The sequence below is a fragment of the Lithobates pipiens genome, unplaced genomic scaffold, assembly GCF_037356315.1.
Source record: "Lithobates pipiens isolate NorthernLeopardFrog02 unplaced genomic scaffold, aLitPip1_a1.2 Scaffold_23, whole genome shotgun sequence".
NCBI lineage: Eukaryota > Metazoa > Chordata > Amphibia > Anura > Ranidae > Lithobates > Lithobates pipiens.
This window is the reverse complement of record NW_027507785.1, coordinates 164,535,884-164,563,581: the sequence shown is the minus strand read 5'-3', so window position 1 is coordinate 164,563,581 and position 27,698 is coordinate 164,535,884. Positions and strand designations below refer to the sequence as shown.

General features: G+C 45.9%; 2 protein-coding genes across 10 annotated transcripts in view; one reads left to right on the top strand and one right to left on the bottom strand.

Annotated features, from left to right (window-relative positions):
• The window catches only part of CENPM (centromere protein M), a 167,677-nt gene extending 154,670 nt beyond the window's left edge, over window positions 1-13,007 (bottom strand). The window contains exon 1 of one of the 4 annotated variants that reach the window (XM_077452546.1): window positions 12,848-13,007. In XM_077452546.1, the coding sequence (XP_077308672.1) occupies window positions 12,848-12,904 (57 nt within the window). In that variant the 5' untranslated portion in view covers window positions 12,905-13,007. Of the gene's footprint in view, window positions 1-12,201; window positions 12,244-12,847 lie in introns of those variants that run through there. The other 3 variants (XM_077452543.1, XM_077452547.1, XM_077452544.1) reach the window with 3 other exon arrangements.
• A 22-nt stretch (window positions 13,008-13,029) lies between these two features.
• The window catches only part of ATRIP (ATR interacting protein), a 266,310-nt gene continuing 251,641 nt past the window's right edge, over window positions 13,030-27,698 (top strand). For 3 of the 6 annotated variants that reach the window (XM_077452541.1, XM_077452542.1, XM_077452537.1), the window contains exon 1: window positions 13,030-13,153. The gene's annotated coding sequence lies outside the window, so the exon portion shown is untranslated. The other 3 variants (XM_077452538.1, XM_077452539.1, XM_077452540.1) reach the window with 3 other exon arrangements.

The window sequence follows — 27,698 nt, the reverse complement described above, 5'->3', positions numbered from 1 at the left end:
GTGAGAATATTCAGATGAAAAATCTTTGTACATTCACTGAAAGAATTTTGGTTTGAAATTTTCACTTAAAGTGGTTGTAAACCCTTACAACACACTTTGACCTACAGGTAAGCCTAGATTAAGGCTTACCTGTAGGTCCAAGAAATATCTCCTAAACCTATACGGTTTAGGAGATATTTGCCCGAAGACAGGCACTGCTGTCTACAGCGCATGCGCCATAGATAGCGGCGCGCAGGCGCACTTAGCGCGGCATTTCCAAGAACGGAGCTGCCGCGCGTGTCGGCTCCCGTGCACATGCGCGGGAGTGACGTAATCGCGGCTTCGCCGAATGACAGCGGCGGAGCTGCGAGACCCCACCGACAACATGGATGCGCTGGACTACAGGGGACAGCGGTGACTTCGCTGGCTCCTGTGTCAGGTAAGTGACACATAATGGACTACTATGCGATGCATAGTAGTCCATTATGCTATGCCTTTGCAGGGAATGAAAGAGGAAGTAAACTCATCAGGGTTTACTTCCTCTTTAATTTCTGAACAAAAACCACATACACTGAGCAAATTCCTTTGACCAAGAGGTTTGCCATTTCCAAATCTTCCTGTCACTGGTTGAAAATGAACGTCAATTTGACCCACTTTTTTTTTTTAAGGTTATCAACCGATTAAATCGAAACAATAATCGGCCAACTAATCGATTATGAAAATAACCGTTAGTTGCAGCCCTAGATTCAAGACAGATTTATTTTTATAAAAGGTGAGCCGATCAACCGAGTCGATGGACAGGCGCACTCTGATCAGTTACAAAGCCTCCAGCAGCACTGAATGTCCATTCAGATAGAACGCTGGATGCAGGACAGGCCAGTAGCTCAATTGCATACTGTGCAAACTCTGGCCAGCGATCCATCCTAAAGACCCAGTAACCCAATGGATTTTCAGTTGGAAAGGTCTCCAGATCTGATCTTGCCAAGTTATTCCTGCACCATGTAAATCAGACACTGGAGATGGTTGCTGGAACCGATCAGACCTTGAGGCTGCAGACTAAAAAAAAATTGTCTGAACGCATCAGACAGACAGCCACCTTCTCCACCGCTCCTTCTGTGACTGACCAAAGCCTCAGCAACACGTTGTCCAGGAAATTTTAACCTCCCAGGCCCTAGAAACGCATTGCACAAACCTTTCTGCAAGGCCTGCCGAAGATGTTTCATCCTCTGCACCCTCTGCGAAGGCTGGTTAAGTTCCGCAACCTTATGCTTGTAACGTGGATCAAGAAGGGTTGCCAGCCAGTACTGATCCCTCTCCTTGATACCACGAATCAGAGGGTCCTTTCACAGGCTTTGCAGGATCAAGGAGGCCATGCAGCGTAGGTTTGCTGAGGCATTTCGGTCCAGAGTCCTCTCGGTCACTAAGGACAACATGAGCCGCAGCCACCTCCTCCCAGCCACGTACAAATCTATGGGTTTCTGGTGACTAAAAACGATCCCTTAAAGACTGCTGCTGAGTTTTCGTTTTTTTTTTTTTAATTCTCTATTTCATTTTCAAAATATTTTATTACAGACAGGGTAATAAAAAAGAAGAATAAATATCACATATTTAATAAATAGAATCTAAATACATCTACTTTCTCTCCCCTTCCAATCCCTCATCCACATAAGACCTACGATCCTGATTCTTTACTATACGTACTTCCAGTTTTTTTCCCCCTTTCCTCCCTCAACCCAACCCACCCCCTCCCGCCCACACCCCAATGTGTGTGGGTGGGAAGGAGGGGAGCCCCTCCCTTATCCTCCCACCCTAAAGCCCATATACCTCACTATATTTCTTTGTTAACTTAAATGTCTTCCATCTCTCCCACTTCCTCTGGGATACCCTACTTCCAACTCTGCTGCCGAGTTCTAGGCTCCACCTCTAGGCCGATATAATCCTCATCCTCCTCTTCTTTCTGTGTGATAGGCAGGCCTGCAGGAATACTATCTGGATAAAGGGGGCCTTGAGCGGTAGGGAAGTCCTCCTCTTCCTCCCTCTGTTCTGCCTCAAGTGCCCTGTCCATTATTCCACGCAGCGTGTGCTCCAACAGGAAGCTAAAGGATGTGAACCAAACAGGGAACATGGGTCAAGTGTCCCTGTCAGAAGGTGGAGAGGAGGTTGGTGCCATTGTCTCAAAACCCCATTCCTGGCTGAAGCTGGCGTGGCAACCACCTCTGAACCTGCCCCTTCACAGCTGCCAGAATCTCTGCCCCAGTGTGGCTCCTTTTCCCTAAGCAGACCAACTCAAGCACCGCATGGCATCTCTTTGCACTTTTTGACTTATTCAAATGATATTTAATTATTGCTAGATATTGTGTCTATTGGCATGAGCTGTTTACCTATTTTCATATGTATGTTTTTTTTTTGCATTTGCTAGCACTGCTCCTGTTTACCATATTTAAAGTTTATTTACCAGCAGCTGCAACTCTTCACATATATTTTTCATTTATTTTACTATATCACTCCAGCGCTAGTTTCATGTTTTATACAGATATAGGCTTAGCTAGACTAGAATGCAGTGTGTGTATATATTTTTTTTAGTGCACTGCAGATCATGGAATCACTTGCCTGCCTGCAAGTGTATTTGAAAAATGTACACCAGCAATGGCCTGCAGTCAGATATAGGCTTGGCTAGACTAGAATGCAGTGGATATATGTTGGAGACTGGATATATATTTTATGCACTGCAGCTAACTGAATAAACTGCCTGCTCAAAGTAAATTAAATGCCTCTCTGCCAAGAACACTGCACAAGGCCGACATGCAGGCTGCCTCATATAGTGTGGGGTGTGGACTTAAGCCCCTGAGCCATAATCGGCCAAAGGCATCCTGCCTTTGCCCAATTATGGCTCTCTTTGCCGACGGTGCTGTGATTGGCCAAGCATGCACGTCATAGTGCATGCTTGGCCAATCATCAGCCAGAAATGCACTGCAATGACAGTGCATTATGTGGCGTGATGCGCCACTTGGATTTGGCATAAACGACCCATAACGTTTGAATGATCAAATAGAGTCGAACAAAAAGCTCATCCCTACTGATCAGTTAGGAATTTCCCCCAGCGTCACATTGTCAGCTGCAATATCACAGTCCCATTAAAAGTCATTGATCACCACCATTAGTAGTATAAAACAAAAATTATTATATATAATTATTATTACACACACACAGTTTGTTTTTTTAAATCAAAAACATGTAGCAGAATAAATTTGGCCCAAAAGGTATGGAAAACAAAATGGGATATAAATTTTGCTTGGGTACAGCGTTGCAAGAGCACACAATTACAAGCTAGACCCCTTACACACTGGGGCCACCCATGCATTAGCGGTAAAGCTGCTAATTTTTAGCAGGGCTTTACTGTTGTTTCAGCAGCGCTTTTTGCCCGCTATCGGGGCACTTTTAACCCTGCTAGCAGCTGGAGTTATTAAAAACGCCCAGCTTGCAGTGCTTCGGAAGCGATGCCCATTCATTCTAATGGACAGGGATGGTGGAGGAGCGGTGTATACAGCACTCCCAAATTGCCCCAAAGATACTGCTTGCAGAACTTTTCCTAACATCTAGTAAGCGCCCTAGTATGAATACTCTCTGGCTTTCATGTTCGGGCGGCATTAGAGGCGGTTTTCAGATGCTATTTCTAGCACTAAAACACCTGAAAACTGCCTCATTGTGAAAGGGGGCCTAATAGAAGCGCATTGTCACATAGCAAAAAAAACGTACTCACCGTAAAATCCTTTTCTCTGTAGTTCACTGACTGACACAGCTCCCTTACTTAGACCATCAGGTTGTTATGCCACCTTCAGGAGAGGACTAGGCAGAACATTTTAACATGTACAAAAAAACAGAACTTTCTAGTTCCGGCCAAGGGGCGGTCCCTTCAGTAACAACCAACCAGCCTGCAGCCTCAGTACATCAACAAGCAGTATAAGGTAAACAATAGGAGGGGAGGGTGCTGTGTCAGTCAGTGAACTACAGAGAAAAAGGATTTTACAGCGAGTACAAAAATCCTTTTTTCTCTTACGTCCACTGACTGACACAGCTCCTTTACTTAGACCATCGGGACGTCCCCAAGCAGTGTAAAAACGAGGGGTGGGAAAACAGCCTAAAAACTTCACCCACAAAACAGAAGTGCTCCCTAACAGGGGAGTCACCACCTTATCTAACTGTACCAGAACTTGCGGTAACAATGCAACAGTGCATTTTTCTTATAGGTAAAAAAAAAAAAAAGACTAAATTAAGTGATATTGCAAGTTACACGGCCGCCTGCAAAACTTGCCGATGCACTGACATCTACCTTGGAGAATTTTGTAAAGGTGTGAACAGATGACCAAGTCGCCACTTTACACACTTGAGCGACAGACACTTGATGATATCGGAAGGCCCAAGAGGTTCCAATTGCCCTGGTGGAATGGGCCGTGACCGGAAAGGGGGGGGACTTAACCCCCCCCTCAAGGCGCAGGCCTTTACCACAATCTGTTTGATCCACCTGGAAATAGTGGCCGACGAGACCACCATGTTTTTTTTGTTTTGTTTTTTGGACCAGCGACCGAAACAAAAACAGAGTCTGACTTCCGAAAGGGAGCCGTGGCAGACAGATATACCCTTAGAGCCCGGACCACGTTCAGGGAATGGAGGGCTACCTCCTTAGGATGTGTCGGCTTAGGACACAAAAGATGGTAACACAATGTATTCATTGATGTGGAACGCCGAAACCACCTTCGGCAGAAAAGAACGTTGCGGATGCCGCAACACCACCTTCTCCCGATGGATAACCAGATAAGGCTACTTGCAGGACAAGGCCGCCAGTTCCGAAACCCTCCTGGCCGATGTAATGGCCACTAGAAAGACAACTTTCTGGTTAAGAGTCAAAAAGGGAATTTCCCTGATGTTCTCAAATGGCGGTTTCTGAAGCGCCAGTAACACCAGGTTCAGATCCCACTGGGGTATCGATGGACGCACCGGAGGAACTACATGCCGAACCCCCTGAATAAAGGTGCTCACTAGAGAGCGAGATGCCAGGGGTCGCTGGGGAAAAAAAAAAAAAAAAAAAAAAAGGGAAGGACAGCCAAGGCTGACATTTGTCCTTTAGTGGTGCTCAAAGACAATTTCTGGTCTACTCCACGCTGTAGAAACATCAAGATCCTGGATATGGAGTAGGAGCGCGGACACCGTCCTTTCTCCCCACACAGAGATGTAGGCCTTCCAGGTACGATGATATATCTTCCGAGAAGATCATCTCTGTGCGATAGGCCCCGGTTCCTTAGCACCTGGCTCTCAATAGCCATGCCGTTAAAACCAGCGATGGTAAAGCAGGATGGAGAATCTGACCATGAGACAGAGGGTCCTCCTGTAAACGGCAGTCGCCAGGGGGCGTCTGCCACCAGGTGCACTAGATTAGCATACCAGGGACGCTGAGGCCAATCTGGGACAATCAGACTTACTGGAATGCCCTCTGTGGAGCAGACGTGATAGTAGCTTTAACGGTGGAAAGGCATAGATCAGTCGGTATTGACCCCACGGAGCCACCAGCGCGTCTGACACGTCTGCCCAAGGATCTCGTCCTGGACATGAATCTCTGCACCTTTCGATTGAGATGGGAAGCCAGGAGATCCACAGCTGGCGTGCCCATCGCAAACACAGTAGCCTGAACACCTACGAATGCAGCGCCCATTCTCCTGGGTCCAGCATCTGGTGACTTAGCTAGTCTGCCTGCCAGTTTTCCACTCCCAGTATGAAAATGGCTGACAGGGCCGATACATATCGCTCTGCCCACTGAAGGATGTGAGCGACCTCCCATGCAGCAGCCAAGCTTCTTGCTCCTCCTTGATGATTGACATATACCACCGCCGTGGCATTGTCTGACTGGATCCTGATTGGACGCCCTCTTAGTCTCATCGACCATGTGGAGAGGCATAGCCTAATCGCTCCGAGTTCAAGCACATTGATCAGCAACTTGGATTCCTCCCCCAACCAGAGGCCCTGGGTCGGCTGTACACCCAGTACTCTATCCCAGCCGGTCAGGATGGTATCCGTTGTGATCACTGTCCATTTCAGGAGGTAGGAATGACTTCAATGACCGAAGTGCCGGGGACCTCAGCCACCAGAGCAGGGAGTCCCTGACTGGCTAACCTGAATCTGCCGATCCAGAGATAATGGAGATTTGTTCCATTTCGTCAAAATCTCCTTACGCGAGACTGGTGTGAAACTGGGCGTATGGCACTGCCTCGAATGAGGCCACCATGAGTCCCAGGACTCACAAGCAGAAGCATAGCGATGACTACCTGTGGTTCTTCAACAGTTTTACCATGGCTCTGAGAATCTGCAGCTTGACTGAAGGGAGAAACACTCTTGCTTCCATGGAGTCCAGCAGTAAGCCTAGGTACTCCAAACGCTGAGTCGGTATGAGCGCTTACTTTTTTAGGTTCAACAGCCACCCAAACTCCTGCAGGGTCTGCATGGTGATCGCCACATCCTCCTTTAATTCTGAGGCAGAAGATGCTCTCAGGAGATCGTCTAGGTAACCCTATGATCGCGATCCCGCAGCAATGCCAGAACTGGAGAAAATACCTTGGTAAAGACCAGGGAGGCTGATGCCAAGCCAAAAGGGAGAGACAAACTGGTAGTGGGCGTCCCCAACTGCAAAAATCGCAGAAACTTCTGATGCCGTAGGCATATGGGTATGTGCAGGTACGCATCCTGGATGTCCAAGGACACCAGGAAGTAGACTCTTGACAGAGGGGGCTACTGAGTGAACTGATTCCATTCTGAACCTCTGTACTTTCACAAAGCAATTGAGGGCTTTTAGGTCCAAAATTGTTGTCCCCAAAAAGGAAGGGGTACGTCCAAACAGATTGGAGTAGAACCCCTGTAATCTTTCCGGCTCCAGAACAGGTACTATCACCCCGTGACTCAGCAGGTCCCTTAACGCCCCCATGAGGGCCTCCCAGCGAGCCGGGAGTAAGGGTGAACTGGAGGGGAAGAATCTGTTTGGTGGCCAAGAGGAAATCAGTTTGCAGACCCATTGGTCAGACAGCCGAGAGGCCCACCGGGCTGCAAACTCCCGAAGGCGAACCCCCACCCACGTTGCAGGTGGGGGCAAACCATGCGGTAGCACTCTTGCTCGCAGGCTTGTTAGGGTTGCGGTTCCAGGGACGCTTTGGTCCTTCAGAGGTCATCCTGTCGGGCTGGGGATGTTTAGCCGAAGCCCCGGAAGGACGAAAAAGCCATTTGTGAGTGGAAAATGAGGGCCCCTGCCTACGGCATGGCTCCTTAGCCTTCCTGGCCTGTGGGAGTAAGGTACTCTTCCCACCGGTGGCATTCTTAATGATGTCATTCAATGAAGCTCCAAAGAGCCAGTCACCAAGGAAGGGTAGATCCGTCAGGGCTTTTTTTTTTTTAGATACCTGGTGAGCCGGCCAGGCACCACTGCTGACACTGAAGCCCTAGATAACAGAGGGAGGGTATCCAGGGCCGCGTCACAAACATACTTAAGGCCTTGCACTAACTGGTCTGCCAGTTCCACGCAGACAGGAGAAGCCTGTTGCTCCCCCAATTCACAGTGCAAACATTTTGCCCATTCAGTAAGTGTATGCGACACTAGTGCTATGGCCAGTACTGGTCGCATTGCTGACCCCACAACCGTAAACAAGAATGGGCCACTGCCTCAGCCTTCCTGTCCGTGGGATCCTTATATGCAAGAGTCCCCTCTACCGGGATCATGGTTACTTTGTTTAACCTGGATACTGGAGGGTCCACAACCAGAGGAGCCAACCATTTTTTGAGAAGGTTCTCCTCAAAAGGGGTAACGCACCGCCATATATTTTGGGACCGAAAGGGTCCGTTGCAGTCTACCCCATTCCTTGTATATGAACTTAAAGAAATAAGTCAGATACGGAAACACCTTAGGTGTATGGGCTGGCTTACGGGACCCAAAAGGGACCACTACATCAGCAAAGGGATCTGCTGTATCCTACATTTTCAGGGTATCACGCACAGCTGTAATAAGTGCTCCAACTAGCGCTTTGTCGTGCATGGACCCGGACGGGAACTCATCCTCACTGTCCGATCGGTCCTGGTCAGAGTCATCTGAAATAACAGAGCAGGGACCACCTGCCTCAGCAGGGCCCGAGTCTGCGTCAGAGCTCTCCCCGGAGGACGGGGCCGCTTTTTTTACCACCTTTGCGCCCATGCACCACCTCCATCTTGGCAATGAACGTATTAAGGACCGCCGACAAAGTGTCCAGAGGCACTGCACTGTCTGCAGGTGAACCAGTTGCAATTGCCTGGAGTTCAGGGGGAAGAAACACCAGGTTCTGAAGCCATGCTGACCCACCCTGTCTGCCACCTGTTGGGGACTTAGGACAGTGAATGGTCCCACCCTACTAACTGCTGCAGGCTGAGGGGCCCCCACCGCAGGACTCGCCACCCTGACTGAGTTCTGCGCTGCCCAGTTAGATGTGCCTGTGTCAGCTCCCAAGTGTCTGTGAGAGGAAAAATGCGCTGTTCTGAGCCTCAGGGATCAGTGCTGGGCATAAAAAATGGGCTAGGCTACAACAAAATGCCCACCGGGCATCCAGTATAAAGGACATAATCACAGGGAAATAGGTTCCTGGCCATGCGTCTCCCTGGTCACACCAAACATGGCCACCAAAGCACTGTATACAGAGAGGGACAGTGAAGAGAGGCAGAGAAAATGGCAGCAGACAGCGCTACAGCCATCAGCCTAAATAGACCCCCAGACACACAGGGGAGAGACAACAAACACCCAGGGCACAGACACCCAACCAAGGTGAGGGGGGGCCCCTGTCTATGTGGCACACACATCGCTCAGCAGCATCCCCCACAGGGGTGGGGGGGGGGTAAGGGAAGATAGGGAGAGAGGAGAGGGACCCTACTAATCAATAGACATGTGCAGAGTAAAAAATTTCGTTTCGGAATTTCGTTTTCGTCTGAAAACTTAATTTATTTAGTTACTCCCGAAATTCGTTTTTATTCATTTCGTTTTTCGTTCAAAAATTGCATTCGTCCGAAAATCCACATGAATTACGGTCGAATCTGTCTTGGAAGGCTTATGGTGTCTGTCGAATGTATAAAGAAGATTCGACGGAGCTAACTATATAGCATACTTTAGAACCCTATTAAAGTCTATGGGACTCCAACGTTCAAAATCTAAAGTGCTAATTTTAAAGGCTAATTTGCAAGTTACTGTCCTAAAAAGTGTTTGGGGACCCGGGTCCTGCCCCAGGGGACATGTATCAATGCAAAAAAAAGTTTTAAAAACGGCCGTTTTTTCGGGAGCAGTGATTTTAATAATGATTAAAGTGAAACAATAAAAGTGTAATATTCCTTTAAATTTCGTAGGGGGGGGGTTGTCTATAGTATGCCTGTGAAGGGGCGCATGTTTCCCGTGCTTAGAATTGTCCCTGCACAAAGTGTCATTTATGCAGGAAAAAAAGTCCTTTAAAATCACTCGCAGCTATTATGAATTGTCGGCTCCCGTAATACAGAGAACACTCATTGAAAGTCATTGATAAAAAAATAAATAAATAAATAAATAAATAAAAAAGCGTGGGGGTCCCCCAAATTCAATTACCAGGCCCTTCAGGTCTGGTATGGATATTAAGGAGAACCCTGCCTCAAATTTAAGAAAAAATTTGACGTGGGGTTCCCCCTAAATATCCATAACCAGACCCTTCAGGTCTGGTATGGATATTAAGGGGAACCCCGCGTCAAATTAAAAAAAAAATTGACGTGGGGTTCCCCCTAAAAATCCATACCAGACCCTTTATCCGAGCACGCAACCTGGCAGGCCGCAGGAAAAGAGGGGGGGACAAGAGAGCGGCCCCCCCTCCCTCCTGAACCGTACCAGGCCACATGCCCTCAACATTGGGAGGATGCTTTGGGGGTCCGTGACCCCTCAAAGCACCTTGTCCCCATGTTGATGAGGACAAGGGCCTCATCCCCACAACCCTGGCCGGTGGTTGTGGAGGTCTGCGGGCGGGGGGCTTATCAGAATCTGGAAGCCCCCTTTAACAAGGGGACCCCCAGATCCCAGCCCCCCCCCTGTTTGAAATGGTAAGGGGGTACAAAAGTACCCCTACCATTTCACAAAGAAAGTGTAAAAAATGTTTAAATAAAACAAACACACTTTTTAAAAATTCCTTTATTAAAAATAAAAAAAAGATTCCAGCGGCGGTAATCCACTCTTGCTATCCAGCGACGGACGGTCAGCTCTCCATCGATGTCTAATGTCATCCAGCGCAGCGCAGCATCCTTCTTCTGTCTCCTCCACGGAGACACTGGAGGCATTCCGGCGCTGACGTTTCTTATATACGGAGGGCGGGGCCACCCGTCACCTGACCCCGCCCCCCTCTGACGCAAGGGGAAACCCGGGGTTCCCCGTGACGTATGGGTGACCCCGCCCCCCACTGATGTAACGGAAACCTGCCTGTGTTACATCAGAGGGGTGCGGGTCACCCCTACGTCACAGGGAACCCCGGGTTTCCCCTTGCGTCAGAGGGGGGCGGGGTCAGGTGACGGGTGGCCCCGCCCTCCGTATATAAGAAACGTCAGCGCCGGAATGCCTCCAGTGTCTCCGTGGAGGAGACAGAAGAAGGATGCTGCGCTGCGCTGGATGACATTAGACATCGATGGAGAGCTGACCGTCCGTCGCTGGATAGCAAGAGTGGATTACCGCCGCTGGAATCTTTTTTTTATTTTTAATAAAGGAATTTTTAAAAAGTGTGTTTGTTTTATTTAAACATTTTTTACACTTTCTTTGTGAAATGGTAGGGGTACTTTTGTACCCCCTTACCATTTCAAACAGGGGGGGGGCCGGGATCTGGGGGTCCCCTTGTTAAAGGGGGCTTCCAGATTCTGATAAGCCCCCCGCCCGCAGACCTCCACAACCACCGGCCAGGGTTGTGGGGATGAGGCCCTTGTCCTCATCAACATGGGGACAAGGTGCTTTGAGGGGTCACGGACCCCCAAAGCATCCTCCCAATGTTGAGGGCATGTGGCCTGGTACGGTTCAGGAGGGAGGGGGGGCCGCTCTCTCGTCCCCCCCTCTTTTCCTGCGGCCTGCCAGGTTGCGTGCTCGGATAAAGGGTCTGGTATGGATTTTTAGGGGGAACCCCATGTCAAATTTTTTTTAAATTTGATGCGGGGTTCCCCTTAATATCCATACCAGACCTGAAGGGTCTGGTTATGGATATTTAGGGGGAACCCCACGTCAAATTTTTTCTTAAATTTGAGGCAGGGTTCCCCTTAATATCCATACCAGACCTGAAGGGCCTGGAAATTGAATTTGGGGGACCCCCACGCTTTTTTATTTATTTATTTATTTATTTTTTTATCAATGACTTTCAATGAGTGTTCTCTGTATTACGGGAGCCGACAATTCATAATAGCTGCGAGTGATTTTAAAGGACTTTTTTTCCTGCATAAATGACACTTTGTGCAGGGACAATTCTAAGCACGGGAAACATGCGCCCCTTCACAGGCATACTATAGACAACCCCCCCCTACGAAATTTAAAGGAATATTACACTTTTATTGTTTCACTTTAATCATTATTAAAATCACTGCTCCCGAAAAAACGGCCGTTTTTAAAACTTTTTTTTGCATTGATACATGTCCCCTGGGGCAGGACTCGGGTCCTCAAACACTTTTTAGGACAGTAACTTGCAGAATCTTTTCTCTCTGTCAAATCTTTTTTCTCTGTCGAATATTTTCTCTATATAATCTTGGACTAATAGAGGTAAGGTTAAGCACATTCGACCACAGGTTCTATAGACAGATTGTTATCGTCAGAGTCATGTCGAATCTCCTATTCTATATCGAACTGTTGTAACAATGAAAACGAAAATAAAGCATTTATTTATGTCGGATCTTTCGTTTTTCGGATTTTGTGCTTTCGTTATCGTTTGTCAAAACGAAAACGAAAATAGCTGAAATTCGGACGAAAATGCATTCGGACGAAAACGAATGCACATGTCTACTAATCAACCTCCCACGGAAAGCTCAGCTCCACCGAGGCAGGGAGAGCGGTACTTACCATTCCGGAGGAGCTGGGGACATTCCATCACAGACCCACTCTCTGATCAGTAAGGGGTGGCTGCTGGCTCAGCACACGGACGCAGACATCAGTAGTCCGGTCATATGTGTGCCCTGGAGCATTGCACTCACCGGCCGCCCCTGGAGCCTGAAGGGCATGTCGTGGCTGACCCAGCGCGGAGCTCTGGTCTGCAGATGCTTGCTGGCCAGGCTGGGGAGACTACAAGAATAATGGGAGACTACAAGGATAAGGGTATCCAGCCTGTCACCCAGCCGGCTGTTGATAGCAGATCACAGGATCTTAATCTTTCACAGAAAGGCAAACTTCTGCAGAAAAAAAAAAAAAAAATCCAAGGACTGATGATCCCACAGGGTTCCTAGATCCATCTCCTTTACTAGGCAGAAAAAAACTGAGGCTGTAGGATGCAGGCTGGGGGTTGTTACTGAAGGGACCACCCCTTGGGCGGAACTAGAACGTTCTGGTTTTTGTACATGTTCTGCCTAGTCCTCTCCTGAAGGTCGCGTAACAACCCCATGGTTTAAGTAAAGGAGCTGTGTCAGTCAGTGAATGTAAGAGAAAAATTGCCTGGTTATGAAGAGGGTAAAACCTTCTGGAGCTGAGGTGGTTACTTTACCTCTTCTGGAGGGGCTTTAGGAAAGTTACCAGACTATATATGAAGTCGGCAAGTAGTAGCTCTACACATGACTGACTTCCCACCAACCACATACCAAGACACCTGAGCTGAGCTCACATTAATACAGAGTACGGGCGACTCACCAGAACAGCGGCAGCGTTAACTACGGGCATCTTCTCAAACGGCCTGAGAGCGGCCATAACAAGCAACAACCCACCTGGCTATCACACTGCACTAAACCGCGCCAATTACATTCAAGCTTCTATTCCTGTCTAGAGCGTGCGCGTCCTTGGCGCTGTCCAGGAAGAGGGTACGTGCACGCGCTCGCTCCTGATTGGCTGCTTGTGCTCTGTACCCCCTCGTAGTGCTGGTGACCGGGAAGCCGCCAAGACATGAGTGCAGGCGGAGAAAGGAAGGTGGCGGGGCCTGGGGTTCTGTGAGGCGGTCAGGTAATATGAATAGCGGGACTACACTTTCTCCTCACGGACAGCGCAATGTTGTGTGTCTCTGTGCAAAGTAGTGTAAGCACGTCGGGTACCTGGCCGTGTGTACTGTGAGAGGAAGGAGCTTCCACCTGTGTCACGAAGTACAGCCGGCTTTCCCATCTGTTCTAACATGGAGCATCCCTTGTAAGAAGTCTCAGGTACAAAGTTCTGTCTTTAAACCCAGCACACTCTCAGCTGGAATACACCAATAGAGGAAGGCGTAGGAAATGTTAGCTACTTTGTCACACTAAAGGCCCATACACAATATGAGAAAATCGGGTGAACGTTTTCATCTGAGGAACGATCTATTTTGCACTATAAATAATAATAAAAAAAAAAAGTGCGTCAATTTTGGGAAAAAAAAATGCTATAGTTTACTTTTTGCTATAATGTCCCAAACAAATTTTTTCATCAGTTTAGGCCTATATGTATTCTGCATAATTTTTGGTTAAAAAAAAAAAAAACGCAATAAGCATATATTGATTGGTTTGCACAAAAGTTATTGTGTCTACAAAATAGGGGATAGTTTTTATTTTTTTAATTTTTTTATATCAGGACTATGATATTGCGGTGGATGCTTTTGACACCTTTTTAGGGACCAGTGACAATTCTACAGCGATCACTGCTAGAAAAATGCACAATTACTGTAGAAATGTCACCGGCAGGGAAAGGGTTAACACTATGGTGCGATCAAGGGGTTAACTGTGTTCCAACTGTGGGGGCGGGACTGACTAGGGAAGATGACAGTTCGGTGTTCATACTTTGTGCCATCTGTCTCCTGTCCCCTGAGAGAGCCAAGATCTGTGTGTTTAAACGCACAGATCCCGGGTTCTCTCTCTGTCACAAAGGATCGCGGGTGCCCGGCAGTCATCGCGCACCCTAGTGGTCAAAAGGTGAAGCGACGTATTGTAATGTAATTTCGCCCAGGAGAGCCAACCTGCTGCAGTAAAACTGCGATAGGTGGTCGGGAAGGGGTTAATGTGTACTGTTTTCTTACGAGAAAAAAAGGAAAAGAAAGACTGCGCATGATCAGAAACCATAAACAAAAAAAAAAAAAAAGCCTTTATCATATGAGAATTTTCTTCCTCTGTTCTGACGTCGTGTGAAATGATAGTTCGCCCGATTTTCTTATAGGGTATACGCCACTTACTTACCATACTGTGGATGACAATGGTATGAACTCATACACAGGAAGCCAGAAAAGATATATAGATGGTGACAACTGTGGTGTTCTCTTACATGAGCAGTTAGTAAAGTGCCCCCTGCACTGAGGGTCATGGAGAAAGGCTCACCGCACATTTCAGTCCAATTGAACAATCTCCTCAACAAGGCCTACTTGGCATACACAGTAATTCAGTGGTTTAGATAGTTTTGGTAAATCTAAAATGAACAATAAAAAGATCTCTCTGCTGAAAACGGGTCACAGAAGTGCAAAACGCATTGCACTCCTGGGACCCATAGAAGCCCAGGCTGGACTTATCCTTTAAACCCAAAAGCCAACAGTTGTTATATTGCTGCTTACCAGATGTGGTGGCTGCATTCGATTTTCTTTTTAGGCTATCTTTCATTTATTTTTATCTGATGATCTAGCCAGTTTATACGCAAAAATGTGTACTCCCACCCAACTGTATTAAGTGACTAATGTTACTGCGACATATAAATCATCACCATAAAAATAAATACTTTTCCAAATAATTCATCAACATATAAATAAATACTGATTAAAGTGTTTGTAAACCCTCCTCCACAACTTTGTCCCATGTAAATCAGCATAAAAAACCCTAATGAACACTGCCTGTAGATATCTCTGTACTTGCTTAGTATTGTTGTTCTGTAGAATGAAGTCAATGAGCATGCCCAGATCTCCCCTGATTTAAGGCACACTCTCTGTCTTATCTGTTATCAGGACTTCCTAGGCACAACACTGAACTCTGCTAATCACTGAGCTTCCTCCTACACACCATGTGACCTCACATACAGTCTAAACTTGACCATTACTGCAGTCTTATCAGCTGAAAAGCTGATAAGTCTGACAAAGGCAAACAGACATCGGCACAAGTAAATACTATGAAATAAACAAGGAAGCAGAGTTGCCGTAGAAACGTTGGATTTAGAAGGCTTGGTTAACAGTACAGGAAGTGCTCAATGTAAGGGCGGAAATACAATACTTAAAGCAGGAGTCCGCCGTTTTTTTTTTTTTTAAAGCCAGCAGCTGCAAATACTGCAGCTGCTAACTTTTAAAATAATGACACTTACCCACCCAGCGCGCCCGCGATGTTGGCACCCGAAGCCGATCTCTCGGTCGTCTCTCGGGTGCTGCCGCCGCCATCTTGGGTATGGGAATCAGGAAGTGGAGCCTTTCGGCTTCATTTCCCGGTTCCCTACTGCGCATGCGCGAGTCGCGCTGCGCAATAAGGATGGTCCCCGCTGTCTCTGGGATTCGTGTGTTTCCCAGCAGGCAGCGGGGGACCTGCAGAAAGGGGCATACCTTCTGCAGAATCTACGCCGGAAGTGGGTGCAGATACCTGTACTGTACAGGTACCTGCACCCCCCACCCCCCTGAAAGGTGCCAATTGTGGCGCCGGAGGGGGGGAGGGTTCCAATGAGCGGAAGCTCCACTTTAGGGTGGACCTCCGCTTTAAGATGGCGTTGCCTAACCCTTGGAAACAAGTTTTTTTTAAAGTTTCTTTAAACTGTAAGTAATATGCGATTTGGGCTGGATTACAGTGGCTATAGTCTGATAATGAATTATTATAATGGACTAAATGAAATGAAGCATCAGAGTGGGAGAGTTTACTTCCTCTTTAAATAGATAAATATCATACACAACTCATAAATACTCTTGAAAAAATTATAAAAATGATAAGCGTGAAAAAATATTTGAATAATATACAAATTAATAAATATCTAAATAATGAGTGAATATAAATCAAATTAATAAATATTTTTAAATAAGTGGATATAAATCAAATAATACTGAAATATGACATTGATTAAATAAATAATACTAAAATATAACAGTGATGAAACAAGGTAAGAAAACACTAGTACAACCAAAAAGTGAAAAAGTGCTCGAAGCCTAACGTGAAATAGTCCACTCAAAGGTATATTGAATGAGAAGAGTGACTCCTTAGGTAGACGTCAATACAACGTGCAATCCTCCTTCACAAACACACTGTGCTGATCACCAGTAAAAATGCACGCTTACCAGAAGGAAGCATGTAAGAGCTCACAACATATGTCACTTAGTCTGCCGGATGGATCACAGATTCGCCACCAAATATGACTGGAGCTTCTCTCGGAAAAAATGTTCAAGTGCGCAGACAACTCATAAAATATAAATAAATAAACTTCCCATAGTGTAAAACTGGCAAGCAACTTTATTTGTAATAAAAGCACAAATACTCACAAACAGAGGTAAAATAACAGCGTATCTGCCGGCCGACAAGCGAGCGCCCGTTAGCTCAGTGGTCACGTGGCTGCGTCAGCACATCTAAGCCACCCGACGCACATTACATCATAGGTGACGTCGTCTGGGGTGTGGATCTAGCCAGTTTGTTGTTTTTAAAAAGAGAACGCTACACTGCAGATGTAGCAGTTAGAAGACTGAGACAAACCATGTAATACTGCCTTGGTACTTCTAATAATCAACTTTTATTAAAGTGGTTCTAAAGGAAGAAGAAGTAAAGTCTTCCTCTTTAATTGTATCTACGGTTAAACCTATAATAACGCTTACCTGTAGGTACTGTAAATGGCTACTAAACTTGCACTGTTCAGGAGTTATTTACTATAAACGCTGCCACCGACGTCATTGGCGCATGCGCACTGAAGAAATGGCCTGCTCATTCCGTTCCTTCAGGGCCCGTGCCTCAACTGGCGGCACCATGGGAGTGATGTAATCACGGCTTCGTCCAATCAGTGCCAAAGCCCGCAAACCCAGAAGTAACTCCGGGTGACACGTCGGTCGTGTAAGCAGCTTGCCGGCATCGTTCTAAGGTAAGTATTTCATAATGAGCTAGTATGTGATGCATACTAGCTAATGCCTTTTGTGTTGCAGGAGTTTTTTTTCTTTTTTTTTTTTTTCTTGGAGGTTTACAATCTCCATGCAATAAGGTAAAAAACCTACTGGGTGCAGCTGCGCACCCCCCCCCCCCCCCCCAGCATCTCCTCACTGGCTGCTCTGTGTACCGGGCCCTCAGGGACTTTTGTAGGGCCAGGCTAGAGACTGGCCCATAGAAGTATATAGAAGTATATTACCTGCAGAATGTACACATCCTGCTGCTTTAGGGGGTTAGCGTGAAAAGTGCCCTTATCCCTTAAAACTTCTGCCAGTATTTTAGTGCTGTCTGTGACTTTCCATAACTTGCTATCCTTGTATTTCACATTGAGTTAGGAAAATCACCCCAACAAGGAAGACAAATGTAAAAATTGGAACATTTAATAGAAATTCTATCCCTTTCCCATGCTGCTAAAACAATTGTTATTCTTCCCCCTGAGGCTGGATTCACACCTATGCATTTTTCAGATTTGCACTAAAGGACGTTTTCCATAGGAAACAATGTTGAATGGGCTGTAGTGCAAATCTGCAAAAAGCACTAAAACTGCATAAGTGTGAATCCAGCCTTAGGCCTCATGTACACTGTAGTTGGTAGACGTTTAGCCCTGGTTCACACTGGAGCGTTTTGAAATGTGAATTGATATGTCAAATCGGCGGTAATTGCTGTCAATGGCACTGTGCTAATTGGTGCGACAAGCGGAACGAGTTCAGCTGAACTCGCACAGCTTCATTCCTGCAGCTCAGTTTGAACCTGGGCTAAGGAGCAGGGTGCTTTTTTGTTTTCAGCAGCCCCTGAACTCTCCTCTGTTATCTTATTAGTACATGGTGGTTAGAAGCATTTTTTTAAAGCAAAAATTTGGATTCAGGACAGTATTTCAGGGGCATTTGAAATGGTAAATGCTTGTAACAGCACATAAATGCATCTAAACGTACTAATTCCCATTTTTATATGCATTTACGTTTATAGACGTTTTCAATAGGGAAGCATTTCAGACTATTAGCAATGAGGAAAAAAAACAGCCTTTCCAGAACCCTTGTATATTGAGGGCTGCAAAGAGAGAGATTGATTTTAAAAACTGATGTTTTTAAATGTTGGTTACTAGCTGTCAAGTTTCAGCATTCAAAAGAGGTTTTCAAATGGCCTGTGTACATGAGGCCTTATTTGTGTCTTGGTAAGCATACAGCCAATATCTTCCCAGGAACAGAGAAAGCAATAATAACATACCAGGTGTTTTCAAAATGTTTTGGCTATATTTGGTAACGTGTAACATTGTAACGTGCTTGTTCTCACCTATTGGTTCCTATATGAGACAACGTCTGAGTAACTGCTACTTTTATTAAAGTGTATCTAATCCCAAAAACTAAAATGTAATGTACTAGAAAACAGAACAACTATTTGTTGATAGTGATGTACTTTTTAGGCATAAACATAGATTTAAAAAAGAAGGAAAAAAAAAAAAAAAAAGGAATAATTTAAACAATGTTTTATTTCTAAAAGCAAAGAAACATATATTAAGGCTCGGTTCACACGGGCGACTTGTCCAGGCGACTTCACCGTCTGACAAGTCGCACTCCGTTCTGTACTATGGAACCGTTCTAATAGGAGAGACTCAAGTCGCCCCAACTTAGAAAAAAGGTTCCTGTACTACTTTGGGGCGACTTCAGGCGACTTGCATTGACTTCTTTACAGAAGTCGTTTTGCAAGTCGCCGCTGATTGTGTGCAGGTCTCGTTGCTGCAAGTCGTGCCGCCCCTGTGTGAACCGAGCCTCAATGCCTCAGAGCATAATGATTACACTGTCCAGTATGATCAAGGTACATCACAATTTACACACATGACTCATATTCCCATTTTGTTATCATACATATATAACATGGGGACAAATAAAAGGAGCCAACAACACAGTGTATCGTAGATGACGCAGCTCAGGGATGCTCTACATGTTACGCGTTCTCTAAAACGCTTCATCAGGAGCTTATGACGTTTTTATTCCCTAAGGGTAGCCAGGGTATCTTTACAGAGATATGGATAGCAGTGTAGCCTATAAAAGGCATACAAAGAAGGGGAACAGGAAACTGCAAAAAATGAGGACAAGGGGGAGGACAAAAGTGTAGGCCATGATTATTATAGTCCTCAAGGCGGTTATACTCCTCCAGGTGCAACCGTTCAGGGGTACCCCAATAGGGGGGAAAGGTTTATATCCTGGTCGGTACTTATAGATAACTCTTATGGGATATACAGAGGATGCTCCCTTAAAAATGTCGGCCACAAAGAATGGAAGGGGGACCTTTTCCCTGTTTCTAGCCACACACCGGGGCTGCTGTATTACAGCTTTCTAATCCTTAGATGTGGTGGCTGCAGTAGTTTTCTTAGGCTTTTTTCATCTCCTGCCTTTACTATATATGTAATTTTTGATGAGTTTAATGTGGATGTAAACCCAATTGTTATTTTTAATTAAGGTTTGTACCTTGTACAGTGTAGGATTTCATGTCATCTGTGCCCAGTCTTGCCACAAAGAGTTAATCCCGCACTGAGCAATCATTTTATATTTTTTCAGTAAGATTAAAAACTGACACACAGATAAATAGGAGTCAGCTCTTCTCCCCTTGCTGTGAGTGACATGTTGTTTACATATCTCGTGCATGAGCTTGAGAGACATTCTGTGTACTTAAGATCCTCTCCTCCTTTCTTCTCCAGCTTTTCGAGGATTGGCTGCTCCACTCCTCAACATGATTGGGCTTCCTGAAATCATGTGGTGACTTTTCTGGGTTTTGACTGGATGTTGGTAATCATAGCAAAAGTTCAGTGTAAGTAATACACAGGAGAAAATGCATATTGACAAGGGGAGTGTAGAAGTGGGCGGGGAGTCTACTGACATCACGACACCACCCACCGAACTCCGGACAACAGACCCACCCGCAGAATCTACAGTTTTTCTGGTCTCATAACAGACAGAGGGGAGACATTTGACAGATAAGGATACATGCTGGAGGCATGTATATCCTTGTAGCTAACCACTATGGCAGTAATTTGGAAAGGATGAAAGTGGGTTTACATCCTTCTTTAAAGTAATTGTAAAACCCGTTTTGGTATTTGTTTTGTTTTTTTAGCCACTTTCAGACCGGACCATTTTGCTGGATTAAGACCAGACCACTTTTTGCAATTCGGCACTGCGTCGCTTTAACTGACAATTGCGCAGTCGTGTGATGTGGCTCCCAAACAAAATTGACGTTCTTTTTTCCCACAAATAGAGCTTTCTTTTGGTGGTATTTGATCACCCCTGCGGTTTTTATTTTTTGCGCTATAAACGAAAATAGAGCGACACTTTTGGAAAAAAACGCATAATTTTTTTTAGTTTTTGTTATAATAAATATCCCCCAAAAATATATTTAAAAAAAAATTCCCTCAGTTTAGGCCGATACGTATTCTTCTACATATTTTTGGTAAAAAAAAAATCGCAATAAGTGTTTATTGATTGGTTTGTGCAAAATTTATAGCGTTTACAAATTAGGGGATAGTTTTATGGAATTTTTATTAATATATTTTTTTTTTTTTTTTACTAGTAATGGCGGCGATCAGCGATTTTTATTGTGACTGCGACATTGTGGCAGACACATCGGACATTTTTGACACATTTTTGGGACCATTGTCATTTATACAGCAATCTATGCTATACAAATGCATTGATTCCTGTGTAAATGACACTGGCAGTGAAGGGGTTAACCAGGGGTGGCAGTGTAGGGGTTAAGTACTCCTAGGGGAGTGTTACTAACTGTGGGGGGCTGGGCTTTGTGTTAGTGAACACTGATGTCAGCACCAATCACATGGAGCAGAGATCAGCGTCACTTGTTGCTAGGCAGAACGGGGAGATGCCGTTTACGACGGCATCTCACCATTCAGCTGCCCCGTGAGACGATCGCGGGTATCCCCGCAGCGATCGAGTCCGCAGGACCCGTGACTGGACTGACGGGGGTCCCGACCGCGCACGCGATGACAGGGCGGCATTTAAAAATGGACGTACCTGTACGCCAATATGCCTGCCCGTGCCATTCTGCCGACGTACATCCCGTGCGCCGGTTGGGAACTGGTTAAATGACCTGTTATACTTGCCTGCTCTGCGCAATGGTTTTTGCAAAGCGGCCCTGATCCTCCTCCTTCTCAGGTCTCCTGCTTCCTAAACCCCCCCCGTATACCTCCCCCCCCGTATACCTCCCCCACCGATTGCCCCCATAGCAAGCTGCTTGCTATGGGGGTCACTCGTGCCGCCTGAGCTGGCTCTGTGTCCATCATTGACACAGAGCTGTCCAAATGTTGTATGTCCCAAGTCACACAAGGCTAAATGGGCCTTTAAGCAGAGAATGCATTAACGTAAAAAACCTTCAGACTTTAGAACCACTTTTAAGGGTTGGTGAACCCTAGGTATTGCACAAGAACATGGTGTGGGCGTTCCTTTGAGATTCACATGCAGTTTTGTGCAGTGCAATTTGAGCAGATTTATTTTGAATAGCACTGCACTATCATTGATGCATGCACTACTTTTGGAAACCCACTGCAACCAAATCCCATGGTACTTTTGTGATACGGTGCTGGTAAATGCACTGACTTTGCAACCTGCGTAAGGAGTGATGCTAACATTGTACAGCAAATCGCAAGGGCAGTGTTCTTTGAATGCATTGTGGGAAACGTGCACAGAACACAGGTTTTCTGATCCTCATTCTAGTTTGAATGGGCCCTTAGGCTGGGTTCATACTGGTGCCTTGCAGTGCAGTGTGATTGTGTATGTGGTTTACACCTGGTTTTAGGTGTGCTCCCATCCACTTCCATTACACCAGGTGTTTTCTCGAAGGGGCATCAATGTCCTGCATGCTGCATCTTTATTGCCTTTTCAGAAAATGCGTGGTCTAATAGTAGTAGATGGTAATACACCTTAAAACGCATACGATCGTTCTGCATCCAAACCACAGTGCACCAGTGTAAACCTGGCCTAATGTAGACCTTGCCTGACAGTTGATTTAACTTGTATTAAACCCCCACCAAAAAAACTTGTTAGTAAATAAATACCACATTGTCTATTTTACATTTTAGCAATAAAACACGGGCACTGGTGTGGACTGCACAGGGTGTTCTATGTAAAAAGCTACAGAGCTCACGCATGCTAGTCAGTCATGCAATAGGTTTACTGCTTCCAATGATTTGTGTATGAAAAGCAAATTTTTACAGCATACTGCTGTCCATTTGCTGTCCCCCCCCCCCCCCCCCCCCCCCCAACCATTAGTGGGGACAAGTCCCTTATGTTGGTGATCCTTGGAAAAATGCTTCATTACATAGGTCCGTGTAAGGAGGAGATCAATCCAACATTGCTCACAGCTCTAAGAAACCCTAGCAACCTCCTGAAGGAACATTTGAGTTCCACAGAATCCTGGCTGAGACAGGCTGCTTTAGTATCTATTTCAGTGGGGGGAAAAAAAGGTCTCTAAAGTTTTTTTTAACTGGTTCCAGACCGGCTTCCACACATTTACTGTGGCAAGGCAGCCCTGGTGCACAAAATGATGTACCTGTATGCCGTTTCGTGCAGTAGCTCTGGGGGGGCCATGATTGGGCGCTGGTTGGCCATAGATGGAGCCAATCAGCAGGTCCAACTGATCACTGTTCTGTCAGAGGGAAAGGGCGAACTCTTGTGTTTTTGCTAAGCAGGAACACCGATCTTTCTTTCCCTTGTTAAACCATCCCCCACACAGTTAGAAAACATCCCCTAGGGATACCCTTAACCTGTTGATCGTCCTTGCCGTTAACCCCTTCCCTGCCAGTACAGTAACTGCATTTAGCACTGATCGCTGTATTAGTATCACCAGTCCCCAAAAAAGTGTCAAGTGTCCGATTTGTTGGTCGCAATGTCTGTCCCGCTAAAAATTGATCACCGCCATTACTATTAAAAAAAAAAATTTATAAAAATATCCCATTGTTTGTAGACGCTATAACATTTGCACAAACCAATTGATATACGCTTTTTACCCAAAATATGTATGGGCGGAGCCAGTGACGTTACCCGTTTGGAGCCTTCGTGAACACAGCCAGCAGGGAAGCCTGTGTGGGGAACGCCTCCTTCCAGCTGATTGTTTGAATGCGCTACTTGGCGGTCATGGTTATGTGAGTGAAATTGTCGTGTGTGTGTGTGTGTGTGTGTAGCACGCGGGAATGGTAATCATTGCGCAATGAAAGCTTTCTTTATTTAGTGCTCAAACCTGGGATAATACTACCTGCTCAGACCTGGGATAATACGATCGTGATTAATATCATTTGGAAAAGTGTTCATGCTATTGCATAATACGCGAGTCATAAATAATACTTGGAGAGCTAGTGTGAAGATAGTAGTGGCACCCTTTTTTGATCGTGATCCAACTGCATTTGAAGCTACATATGGATATGGTGACTATCATATATCAATCAATCTGTATTGATATACTGTATAAATAAGTATTTGTTGAGCTTATTACACTGCTATAGTTGTCTGTATATACACACACACACACACACACACACACACACACATATATATTTATATTAATTATGTTATTTGAACGTTTATCGGTATCTTAAATATTTCCTGCTATATATTAGTGTTTGCACATATTCAAAATTGCATTTTTTGCACAGCATCTTTCACTTTTTGACATTTTGTTTACAGAAGTTTTGCACATTACATTGCATATTTGCACAGGAGTGACTACAGTTTGAGGGAGGGAGCCCCCAGTCATTGTGGGCTTATGTGAAGCACTTATAGTGTTTTTGAGCAGTCAATCTAATAGAAAGTTGACTTGAGCACACCATTAGATATAAAATTAATTGTAAAGTGACGGAACACTGACATGGTCGCAGCCTAGTCATTTAGTTTTTTTCTATTTATTTCATTGCCATCTCTACACATCTGTAATGTCAGCACTAAGGCTTATTTACATATAATACCTAAAATATGTAGCTGAATACATATTGGCCTAAATTGATGTATTAGTTTTCTTTAGTCGTCTGTCCAGGACAGCACTGGAGAGATAGGCTCCACCTCCAGAGGCAGGAAACACAATCCATATCTTTAAAGGGTGGTCTCTGTCCCTTCCCCTTCAGTCTTTGTTTCCTCCACCGGAGGAGGAGGCTGGATCAGGAGCTCTCCTTCCCCGGATGGTGGGAAAGCCCATAAGAGACAGGGAAGGAGTTCTGTGTACCTGTTTAGGTAGCAGACATCTGAGGTCCTCTGGTCGGGTTGACAGCAGCTACGAACCGGCGATCTCCTTCTGGAAGCCCGGGGAGGGCTGGTGTTCCCTCGCCTGACGATGGGTTCGGATTTGGGCGCGAAGTCAGGCGGGGGGCGGGCACAGTCATCGAGTTCCAGCCTGTGGAACGCAGGAGGACGACGGAGGACTTCTGGCGATCCGGGTCTCACGGCGAGCGTGGACGATCGGAACCTTGGCGGCTTTTTTAAAAAGCCCCGGCCACAGAACGAACGTGCTGCATCACAAACTAAGGTAAAAGCCTCCAGGCGGTCAGGCAAGATTCCGATATGGATGCAGTAGAGAGTGCCAGTGGAGCCGAACCAGCTCAGGTAGGCAAACACAGATGTGCCTTGTACCTACAGGGCTGGGAGAGAGGGGGGAGTGATGGACTAATCAATGCAAAGGCATTATGAAATGGTCCAGGTGTGTTTTTCATCCCTCCCTCTCTCAAACAGGATCCAGACTAAAGTGTCTTGTGAATCCTGTTAGCGGTTGGTGGGCTGCACATAGGTGTTTGGTGAAGGCATCCTATTTGTGCTAAGGTTTTGCTGATGTTAGCTTGTCTGTTTTCCCTTCCTTTCTTCTCTCCTTCTCTTGTCTTCGGTTCTGCCCAAAGAACCAGAGAGGTCGGGGGGGAAGAAGAGATGCCCTTCATGTATGAATAAATTTAAAGAAGGATGGTCTAAGCCCCTTTGTAAACCGCGCATAGACAAATTGGTCTATAAGGAAGCTACGGGGGCTTGTAAGGATTTGATTTCTGGGGTACAGAAAGAAATGCAATCCATCAATACAATGCTAGCGAACCTTGAGACCCCAAAACCAGCTGCAGTCCCCCCTGCTTCCACCCCAGAGGAAGGTGAGGAATCGGGGGCAATTCGATTCACTGGATGGCCTAAGTGAGATGGCATCATCCAGAGATATTCCTGCTCCAGGGACAAGCTCTCCCAGATACAGGCTCTCACTCGAGATGCCTTACTGGGGTTGATTTATGAGACGCCCGAAATTAAAGAGCCAGTCTCCCTGTCCTTACATGACCGGATGTATCAAACCCTAAAGGAAGATTCAGCCAGGGTTTTTCCGGTTCATGGCACACTGGTAGATTCAATCAAGAGAGTGGGAGGAGCCAGAGAAAAAGCTCTTTTTTTCCTAAAAGTATGAAGCGGAGATTCCCCTTCAGTGAGGACCCCACTTGCGTCTGGAACAAAGTACTTAAGGTAGATGCAGCTTTTTCCCAGTGTGCAAAATCAACAGACCTCGCCTTCAAGGACATGGATGTCCTTAAGGAACCCATGGATAAGAGGATGGAGGTACTGCTGAATAGGTCATGGGAAGTAACCATGACTAATTTAAAACCTGCAATGGCCACAACAATAGTGGCTTGCAATTTGGAGGTCTGGCTGGAACAATTGCAAAGCCATTTGGAAGGAGGAACCTCCAGAAAGGAAATCCTGTATTCCCTTCTTATGCTACATAAAGCAGCAGGTTACATGGCAGACACCTCTGCGGAGTCGGTCAGATTGTCAGCTAGGACCGCTGCCCTTGTAAACGCATCTCGCAGGGCACTTTGGTTGAAGTCTTGGTCAGGAGACTCAGCCTCAAAAGGGAGGTTATGTGGCATCCCCTTTGAGGGAGACCTCTTGTTCAGGCAGGATCTTGAGAAGGTCCTGGACCATACTGCGGACAAGAAGAAGGCCTTTCCTGTTAAAACCAAAAAAGACTACAGGTAAACTCTTTTTCATCCCCAAAGGCAGGGACAGGCGCAAGGACAGACCTCTAAGGAGTCAACCCCTAAAAAAACAGTGGATGGGAGGAAAATAGAAAAGTTATCTTTTTTTTTTTTTTTTCCTCTTCTAAAAAAAAAACCCGCTAAATCCCATTGACTTGGGTCCTGTGTGGGGGGGGGGGGGGAGGACTAGGGCAGTTAATCCCACAGTGGGAAAAGACTACCCCAAATACTTTTATTCTGAAGATCATCAAGGAGGATTACAAAATACAGTTCAAATACACCCCACCTACAAGGATGTGTCTGACCAAGCCTCCCAAGGATCCCCAGAAAGGCCTGGCGCCTGAAGAGAGCCTCTTGAAGTTTAAGGGGCTCTCGGATAGGGTGATTAGAACACTCCTTTCTAGTAGAAAGAAGGTAACCCAAGCTATTTATGTTAAGTTTTGGAAGGTTTTTTGTTCATGGTTGGACACTAAAAAGGTCTCTGTAAGTATCCCGACATTCTTGGAGTTTTTACAAGACTGGCCATTAGTACCTTTTTAAAAGTACAAGTTACGGCCCTGTCTGTTTTTTTTTTTTTTTGGAGCAACCTCTGGTGGCAGACCCGCTAGTTAGCAGGTTCTTTATGGGGTTGACCAGGATTAAACCTATTCCTTTCAAAATTTTACCCAAATGGGGCCTGTCAATTGTTTTACAGGGATGGGTAAAAAGGTCACAGGAATAAGAGCTCTCCTTGAAATGGATCACGCTCAAAACAGTGTTCCTATTGGCTGTTTCCACAGCTAGACGCATTAGCGAGCTTCAGGCACTTTTGGTGAAAGAGCCGTTTTTACAAATTTTGGAAGACCGGCTGGTGTTACGCATGGACCCTGGGTTTTTACCCAAAGTAGTGACAAAATTCAGCAGAACACAGGAAATAGTTTTACCTTCATTCTGTGGGTCCCCCACTAATCCTAAGGAGCTAGTTTCACCAACTGGATGTGAGAGCCTGTGTCTTACAGTATCTGGAGATGTCGAAAAGCATTAGAAAAGGAAATGCATTATTTGTTTTACACGCGGGTAAAAAATTGGGGTCACAAGCTTCAAAGAATACAATTGCAAGGTTGATTAAACAAGCTATTTTAGAAGCTTACAAAGTGATCAAAACGGAATGTCCTTTGTCTTCCCCCCCCCCCCCCCCATGGCTCACTCTACACGGGTACTATCAACTTCTTGGGCAGAGCGAGCTGGAGCGACACAAGAGCAAATTTGTCGAGCAGCAACTTGGTCAAACTACTCGACTTTTATGAAGCATTACAGATTGGACCTTATCTCAGCGCAAGACCAGGCGTTTGGGAGAAAGGTCCTTCAAGCGGTAGTACCCCCCCCCCCTCCTCCCATAATCTGGTAAGTTCTGGTTGATCCTCTCTAGTGCTGTCCTGGACAGTGGACTAGAGAAAACGAGAGTAAGCCCACGTACACACGG